Genomic DNA, 10,004 nt, shown 5'->3' on the forward strand with positions numbered 1-10,004 from the left:
CTCCTAACTGCTTGCCTGCCTGCTTTCCTGATTGCGCCTAACTTCCTCTGCCTGCCTGATCACCCCTAACCACCTCTGCCTTGGCCTTACACCCAGAACCCAGGCTTTCCTCCTCCAGCCAGCCACAGGAACCCAGGATTGGGGCCGGCTTTGCCCAGGCCGGCTGCAGGCACAGGTGCCTGGGACCATGGGTGGGCAGCTTCTCCTGGGCCCAGCTTTGTCAGGAAGGATGTCCAGAAGACATCTGGCCTAATTAGCATATTACCCTTTTATTAGTATAGATATGTTACTTTTTCAGCATTCTGAGAGGGTGATATTGCTCATTCCTACTTTTCTCAGAGTCAGGAATGATGTTCCTTTTTTTTTGCAAAAGGTTAAATGGCATCTTAAGAACCAAGAGCCAGAGTTGATAGCAAGTATCACAAATTATTTAATTGTTTTTGAATGATAGGCATTCTCTATAATAGTTATATCAGTATGTATCTATCTACATTTTCTTTGTGATTTGAGAGTATGCATAAAAAAGAAAATAAGATATTTAAAAACTTTAAGGAGCACCAACAAGCCCTAGAGAGAAGAAAAATAAAAAAATTAAAGGTTGTGCTAGCACTCCCAACATGTTTTACATTAGTGAGGGTTACACAAAGAAAATATATTTTTAGTTTTAGTATTACAATTCTAAAATTTAAAGCTCTCCATAGAAGAGTTGTAATTATAATATTGATAATGCTGATGGTCATGATGATGTGACAATATTTTGCAATATTCATTGAGTGCCAGGCATTGTTCTCCGTGCTCTGCATCTATTATTTTGTTTGAACTTCATGCCCACTCTATGGGGTGGTGGTTGTTGCTCTATATCCACATTTCACAGAGAAGGAAACTGACACGTGCAGGGTTAAATAACTCGCCCACAGCACATGGTGGGGCTCTGGTGGAGTCAGGGTTCCCACTCAGGCCCAGTGAACTGAGGCCCTGCTTTCAACCACTTAGCATGACAGCCTCCCCAGGAATGAGCTTACGTGGTGTCAGTACTAAAATGTCCATGTAGTAATTATTTTTGGCTATGAAAATGTATTCCTTCATAAACAATGTATATTTCTTTCTTTCTTTCTTTTTCTGTTTTAATTAAATTTATCTTTATTGTTGAGAGTATTACAAATGTCCCCCCCTCTTATTGTCTCCTCCACCAAGTTCCTGCCCCACCCCAGGTCTTCACCACCCTATGTTGTCTGTGCCCATGGGCTATGCATATATGCATATAAGTTCTTTGGTTAATTTCTTCCCACCTCCCCGCTCCTCCCTTCTCTCTGAAAAATGTATGTTTTTAATAGTCTGGTCCATCTCTCAATACCAAATTCCCAGTGACAATTAGAATGAGTTAGGAGTAAGGAGGGGCTGGGGTAGGAAGCTTCATTTAGAATTTTATTTCCCCCTCAACACACTCACTATTTCCTTACTTGAATTCTCAGTCTTTCCTGCTTCCCTTGCATTTTATCTTCTTGGGTTTTCCTACGGCTATGTGCAGTTCTGGGAAGTCAGGGGACCCTGAGTGCCTCGCACATAGTAGGGCTCTAATGATCACACTCATCGGACGAACTTGATTTTTCATCTGCATGAAAGATAATCCCCACAGTTCAGAGTGAGGAATTTGTTTCTGTGTGGTAAACCCATGGCAGTGCTTTATCACCTTTTATTTGGTTTGCTAGGTATGGCAGGATTTCATGTTTGCCTGTGCCCTTTATCCAACTGATGCGGACTTCATAAATTCAGTGAGAGCAGAAGTTGCTTACCAGGTACGTTACTACCATTTCAAGAAGGAAAAGGTTTACGTTTTAGTTTTGCCTTTTGTTAAACCACTCCATGTTTCTTTTTGTTGTTCTCTTTACTAAACCTCATGAAAAAAATCACAATCAGGTAATTGTTTTCCTAGGTGATTCCACCCAGTCTCATGGTTTTCCCATATTACCACTCTCATATTTATCTCTGGCACAACTTCTCTGCTGAATTCCTGGTTCTTATATCCAACTGCTAACTTGGTGCCTCCACTTATGGACATCCCAAATGTAACATGTCCAAAACGAAGTTATATTACTTCCCCTGAACTTGCTTTTCCTGCAGTTTTCAAAATTGGCAATGCCAGTCTGAATTTCTCAGGTCAAAAATTTAAAGTGATTCTTGACTCCTTGATTTCTTTTGCATTCCACATATACACACTTATATTTGTACTAGAGGCCCAGTGCATGGATTTGTGCACCAGTGGGGTCCCTTGGCCTGGCCTGCGGGGATCGGGCTGAAACCGGCTCTCCAACATCCCCCGAGGGGTCCCAGATTGCAAGAGGGTGGTTCTTGGGTTACACACCCCGGAATCTGGCTCCCTCCTCTCTGGTTCTGGATGCATCACCCAAGAACTGCCGCTGCCAAATGACAGCAGCTGGCAGCTCCTGTGTTGAGCATCTGCCCCCTGGTGGTCAGTGCACGTCCTAGCTACTGGCCAGTTGGCTGGTCAGCCGGTCGCTTAGGCTTTTATATATATAGATATAGATTTATACATCTGTAAATGCAAGGAAGTGATTATATCCTAGCTCCATCCCCTGAAGAGGCCCAGAAACAATGAACAACATAGTAATATTGAGACTCCTTATATTAAAATAATATTTCCCATTAAGAGAAGGTCTTTGGCTTAATCAATAAAGAAAAAAAGAGAGAGAGAGAAGGTCTTCTTAGAGACATGGCTGATTTCAGGTGTGGGGCAGGAAATATACTGGATTATCCTGGAAGATTCTGACAGATAACAAGAAGGCAATGAAAGATACGCCGAAAGGACTTTGGTGGGACTCTGACCAACCCAAAGTGGGACAGTTTGAGGTTCAATAAGGATAAGAATGTCAGTGGATCGAAATCCATCAACTGTGTTGAAATACATGAATTTATAGTTATAAACTGTGTATTTGCACGAAAAACCAAAACAAAAGCAAGGAGATGATTACTATAATGCTCAAGATAGCATCTATTTTGGAAAGAGGACAGGACCACGATTGGGAAGTGGTTGGTAAAGTTTTCTTCCTGGTCTGGGTGGTGGTTATAGACCGATTGCCTAATAATAGTTAACTGTGCCATAATTTATTTTCTTCACCTGTGTTTTATTTAAAAAATAAGGCTTTAAAGTAAAAATTGAGTCATCCCTTGCTGAAATCCCTCCAGATAGAGTTAAGGACCCTCAGCAGGCACTGTCCTGTCTCTGCCTGCCTCTCCACTTCAGCAAGCACCGCCTGCCCTACATGTATGCCCTGGCCCACCATCCCCATCACCTTCCCTTGTGGACCACCTCACTCATTCTCTCTGGCCCCTGTTAACCTTGAGCAAGACTTCCTCTGGTGAAGAAATCTTTCTGAATCTGCAAATCTAGATGAGGTCATGTGCCCTCTGTGAGCCATGTCACACTTTGAATTCCCCGTTCAGGCGTTGCCACCCCTGTAAAGTTGCAACCTCTCTGAGGCCAGGGCTTGTTCCCTTCTGTGTCCCTCCTCCCCGGCTGGATTATTCACCAGGTAGATGGATGGATGGATGAGTGAATAACTTTAAAGTATTGATTATAGTTATGTAGGTTGCAAACATTTCAGCTTTTTTTTTAATCCTCACCCGCGGATATGTTTTTTCATTGATTTTTTTTTTTTTTGAGAGAGAAAGGGAATGGGGGGAGAGAAATATCAATGTGAGAGTTTCTAGAAACATTGATTGGTTGCCTCCTGTTCACACCTTGGCCAGAGACTGAACCCGCAGCCTAAGATATGTGCCCTGACTGGGAATTGAACCTGCAAGCTTTTGATGTATAGCATGATGCTCCAACCCACTGAACCACCTGACCAGGATGCAAACATTTCAGTTTTATCTTTACTTTTCTTTCATATAAATAATTTAATATGATATCTGTGTGCCTTCCAGAACAGGAGAACTTTTAGTGCAGAGTTCGTTAACATTTTAAATTGAAGCTTACCATGAAATCTCAGTCAGTTTGAAGGGTATCACAGAGTCATTGAAGTTTTCTTGCCTCTTCAGTGTTTGTATCACCAGCACCACAAACATGCCAGTCATTGCTGGTAGCAGTCTCACTTACTTGGGCATATGTAGAGGCAAATAAAGGAAATGCTGTTTATAATGATGATTTAGAAAAACACAGGATGTTATTTTTTTTTTAAATGAGCTATATCGCTTTAATGCATCTCTGTATCATGTGTGAATTACTTAGCATCTTGAATGGAGACCACAGTGGAAACAGAAGCTGGGATCCATCACTGTGATCATCCCTGACTGTGAAAGAGAAGGGGTGAATACCACAGAGGTTATATTTCTAAGCCATGTTCCAAAAGAATTTCTCGTGACCATTGACTCTCTTTGTTGTCCTCAAAGGTTTAATTGCCCTCTTCTATTGGGGTGCATCTCCCTGTGTGTCAGAAGACCTGACACAGGGCCGGCCCACAGTGAGCCCAGCTCATGCAGACCTCAATTTTTTCAATATTGTTAACTTTTTATTCCATATTCTTACAGTTTATTTTAATATATATCACACACAAAAAGATATTTTCCCCATGTCTTTTATTTTTTTATTGAATTTATTGGGGTGACATTGGTTAATAAAATTGTATAGGTTTCAGGTGTACAGTTCTATAATACATCTCTATATTGTGTTGTGTATTCACCACCCCAAGTCAAATCTCCTTCCATCACCATTTATCCTTCCTATACCCTCCTCCATCTCTCCCCACTTCGCTTTCCCTCTGGTAATCACCATACTATTGTCTGTGCCTGTGAATTTTGTTTATTTGTTTTCAGACCTCAGTTCTGGAGGCTGGCAGGGTTTTAGGTAGATTCAGTAACAGCCTTAGTTGATTTCTTAGGACATGACATTGATACTTCTTTCACGTGACATCCTCTTGATGCCCTAATCTATTTTTTTCTTTAGAATATTCCATATGTTTGTCTTCAACTTCCAGAGCATCTCTGGTACTCACTTGCTTTGTAAAACCCTCTCTAGTTCTTAAGGGTTTTGACCTTGGTGGATGGGAACCTCATACCTCTTTCAGCCTAAGTTCTGTCTCATTTGTATCTTCACTCAAAGCCCTAACTTGCTCTTGAGATGACTAACCCTGTAATTTAATGTAAGATGTCCTGCATTCTGTACTTCTTAGAACCTTGTTGTGGCTGAGTCAGATAATGCTGAGCTTGATTTATTTTTCATGTTTAATAAAAGAAATTGTATTTTCTTCAGTTTTTGTACAGCAGAGAAGAGCAGCCTTACCTTATCAGTATTTAGAAAACCTAGATAAAAAGAATCTCAGAGATTTTAAAAAATGTATTCCCACAGGTAAAGTTATAGCCATTTTCTAATGGGCTTTGCGGCATGTCAAAATTTATGTGCAGAGCTGGCCAGCCTGGCTCAGTGATTGAGCATTGAGCTATGAACCAGGAGGTCTTGTTTCGATTCCCGGTAGGGCACATGTGAAGGTTGTGGGCTCGATCCCCAATGTGGGGCATGTGGGAGGCAGCCAATCAGAGATTCTCTCCCATCATTGATGTTTCTATCTCTCCCTCTCCCTTCCTCTCTGAAATCAATAAAAATATATTTTTAAAAATTTATGTGCAGAAATTCAATGGCTATAATTTTATATTTATTATAGTTCTGAGTTTTTTTACATTGAGCATTTGAAAATTTGAAAATTATTTTATGTTTTCTTACATTTTAGATCAGGAGACTGAAATCTCATCCCTCCATCATCATATGGGCTGGAAATAATGAAAATGAAGCGGCGTTAATGATGAATTGGTATAGCATAGACTTCACATACCTTCCTACTTACATGAAAGATTATGTGAAACTGTATGTTGAAAACATCCGAGAGCTCGTTTTGGAAGTAAGTAATGGTTTTAATAAAGTAGAATTTAAGAACCTGTTTTAAAAATGGATCAGTTTGAAATTTGGTATAATATATTTTTATACCCTTTATTTTAGGGCAACCTTCAACAATATCATTTTAATGCAGAACAGTCCATTGTAATACTGCAGCCTGTGAAAGGATTCATGGGTTTTGGACTTCTTTAAGAATCAATGTATCTGTGGATCTCCCACACATACACCAATATTGTGTTTATAATTGAAGGTTGTCACAGACACTTTGGAGCCCATCCATGGATCCCCAATGGTTGTGAATCTATATATTAGATGATTATTGATATGCCACTTCTTTTCTTTTTAAAAAAATACATTAAGATAGTGAATTCTGTGAATGAATTTTCTAATGATAACCTGGTCCTGGTATAAGCATTATGTAGTTAATAATGCTTTCTTCTTTTCCTTTATGCCAGATATAATTTGCTGATATTAATTATAATTAAAAATATTCATATTCACAAGTGAAATTGGTCTCTGGTATTATAAACTCAAATGTTTTAAGGAGCCAAATTTGTTTTTAAAAATTGAGTAGAGTAGAGGAGGCTCACAAAGAGAGAAGAGGGGCTGCGGCAATAGGAGAATGGGTGTTGGATCTCATAACGTTTATATTCAGCAAGCTGCTTCCAGCAGCTTTTTCATACAAACATTTAGTCTCAGTTTGTGATACGGACTTTCCTAAAATCTCTCGAAGGTTCATAAACCCTTTGCAGTGACTAGCCTTGGGGTGCCGTGCCCTGGCCTAATGGCCCCTGGCCAGGCAGCTGGCCTCAGTTAGAAGCTTAGCCTTTCCCAGGTACCTCCAAACCCAGCACAAGTGCCAACCACTTGTAGATAACTTGGCTTATTCAAGGTGGCCTCAGGCTTGGTACAGGCAGTAGCCAGAGAGGCCCCAAGTAAACACATGTTATGGCCAGCTTCAGACCATATTAGAGCACCACCCAATCACCTCCACAAATGACACACCCAAAGGGCAGACTTGGTAGGCATGCTAGCCTAGCTAAAGCAAATTCTGGCTTGAGGGTCAGCCCCTGCACTCCTCTGTAGTCACAGCCATTTTTCACAACCAATAAATTAAGAGTCAGTTCTTCCCATTGGCGTGCCAACAGAAATCAAGGCTTTACTACAACTGGAGCTGTACCCACACAAGGGACACACCTGTAGCATCCAGATAAGGTGACCAGGGAGAGTGCACTACTGGGCCCCACCAAATACCTACTACATAAGGCCACTCTAGCAATACCAGGAAATGTAGCAGATGTACCTAACGGGGAGACAAAGAAACATCTCCCAAATGAGAGATTAGGAGAAATTGCCAGAGAAAGAGCTAAATAAAATGGAGACAAGCAAACTACCACATGTAGAGTTCAAAACACTGGTTATAAGATGCTCAATGAACTTAGGGGAAGAGTGGACAATTTCAGTGAGAACTTTAACAAAGAGATGGGAAACATAAAAATGGAGATAGAAAACATAAAAAAGAACCATTTGGAAATTAAGAATACAACAACTGAAATCAATAGTAGATTAGATTACCCAGAGGATCAAATCAGAGATTTGGAAGACAAGGTAGCAGAAAGCAATCAATCAGAACAGAAAAAAAAAAAGAGTAGTTTAAGGGGCCTCTGGGACAACATTAAGCATACCAACATTTGCAACAAAGTGGTACCAGAAGGAAAGATAGAGAGCAAGGAATTGAAAACCTATTTGAAGAAATAATGATGGAAAATTTCCCTAATCTGGCAAAGGAAAAAGACACCCAAGTCCAGGAAGTACATCTCAAACAAGATGTACCAAAAGAGGCCCACACCAAGGTACATTATAATTAAAATGGCAGTTGTTAAAGGCAAAGAGATAATCATAAAAGCAGCAAGAGAAAAGCAATTAGTTACTCACAAGGGAGCTCCTAAAAAAGACTGTCAGTTGATTTCTCAACAGAAACTTTGCAGGTCAGAAAGGATTGGCATGACATATTCCAAGTATTGAAAAGCAAGGACCTACAACCAAGATCACTCTACCCAACAAAGCTATTGTTTATAATCAGAGCACAGATAAAAAGCTTCCCAGACAAGAAAAAACTAAAGGAGTTGATCACCACCAAACCAGTATTATAAGAATTGTTAAAGGGTCTTCATTAAGAAGAAGAAAAAGACCAAAATGTGAATAATAAAATGGCAATAACTACATACCTATCAATAATTTAGATGCAAATGAATTAAATGTTTCAATCAAAAACATAGGGTGGATGAATGACAAGAAAACAAGACTCGTATATATGCTGCCTTCAAGAGACCCATTTCAAATCAAAAGACACACTCAGACTTAAAGTAAAGGGATGAAAAAGATATTTTATGCAAATGAAAACAAGATAAAAGCTGGGATAGCAATACATACATCAGGAAAAATATAAGACTTTAAAACAAAGGCTACAACAAAGGACAAGGAAGGACCCAGCAATCCCACTTCTATATATTTATCCAAAGAAACCCAAAACACTAAATTGAAAAGAAAATGCACCTATATCTTTTTAAATTTTTTTTTAATTTTTACACCCATATCTTTAATGAAACATTATTGACAATAGCCAAGGTATGGAAGCAACCTAAGTGTCCATTGATAGACGAATGGATAAAGAAGATATGGTACATATGTACATATATTCACCATGAAAAGAGTGAAATCTTGCTATTTGTGACAAAGTAGATGGATTTAGAGGGTATCATGCTAAGTGAAATAAGCCAGAAAGACAAATATATTACTTACATGTGGAATCCAAAATATAAAATAAATAAACAAACAGAAACAAACTCATCAATAGAGAACATTTTGATGGTTGCCAAATGAGAGTGGGTTGGGACGAGGAATAAAAAAGGGGCAAGGATTAAGATGTGCAAATTAAGGAAAGGAAGAAGAAGGAGAAGGAGAATAAAAAAATATGAACAACAAAACGGCAATATATACATATCTATTGATAATTGTATCTAAAAATCAAACTAAATGAACAAGGAATCTAATAAACAAAATAAACTGATGAATAAAATAGAACCAGAGGCATGGAAACATGGAACAGACCGACAAATCTCAGAGGGAAGGGGAGGTGGGGAGCTATTAATCGAAGATCTTATATGCATATATGATTACCTATGGACACAGATGATAGGGTGGTAAAGGCCTGGGGTGGGGCAGGAACCAGGTGGAGGGGGACAATGGGAGGAAAAAGGGGGACATCTGAAATATTTTCAACAATAAAGATTAAAAAAATGATGTGCAGTTTGCCAGTTATAAAAACTGTTACGGGGATGTAAAGTACAACATAAAGAATAGAGTCAATAATATTGTAATAATTAGTATTGTGTCAGATGGGTATTAGACTTATCAAGGTGATCAGTTTGTAAGTTGTATAAATATCTAGTCACTATATGGTAGACCTGGAACTAATATAATATTGTATATCAACTATAATTAAAACTTAAAAATTATTTAAAAAATAAAATTATGTAAGTAAATGCTAAAGTAGAATTTGCTATCTGTATAATATATGAATATGTTGGTGTATGATATGAGGGGTAAATGTAGAGGAAAGGGCTGGTTCCCAGCTCCACTTAGGGCAGTTCTCTTTGCACCACTCTTTGTTTGACAGGCATAGCATACTTGTATTTACTACATGCATATATAATCATATCTTAATACAAATTGGCCTTTTTTTGCAGGTAGAGGAAACAGCATTTTTGTTTGTTTTTGAAGTAATGCCTTAAAAAACTTAACTTTTTAGAAACTGTAATGTTTATCATGTGATTTAATCATCTGATTGTATTTACAGTTTTAATCTTAATTAGATGTTTTAAGTATTTGCCTATATCCTGAAGCAATTCTATACAGGATATATTTAAAAGAATACTATATGATTTTGGCACCCAAATATGCCCAGTTGATGGCACTTTTCTATTTATGTGAAGAAACTTCAGTGGGATTACTTGAAAAACATAGGCTTAAGTTTTAGCTTTTCTGATATGCTAAGTCATGTATCATGAAGAATTTTTCTTTTCACAAGGTATTG

General features: G+C 38.6%; 1 protein-coding gene across 1 annotated transcript in view; it reads left to right on the plus strand.

The window, feature by feature from the left end:
• MANBA (mannosidase beta) overlaps positions 1–10,004 on the plus strand; it is a 113,784-nt gene that overhangs the window by 61,800 nt on the left and 41,980 nt on the right. The window contains exons 11-12 of the mRNA XM_015569985.1: positions 1,710–1,796; positions 5,745–5,912. Of these exons, the coding sequence (XP_015425471.1) occupies positions 1,710–1,796; positions 5,745–5,912 (255 nt within the window). The remainder of the gene's footprint in view (positions 1–1,709; positions 1,797–5,744; positions 5,913–10,004) is intronic.

The sequence above is a fragment of the Myotis davidii genome, unplaced genomic scaffold (genome assembly GCF_000327345.1).
Source record: "Myotis davidii unplaced genomic scaffold, ASM32734v1 scaffold226, whole genome shotgun sequence".
Lineage (NCBI taxonomy): Eukaryota > Metazoa > Chordata > Mammalia > Chiroptera > Vespertilionidae > Myotis > Myotis davidii.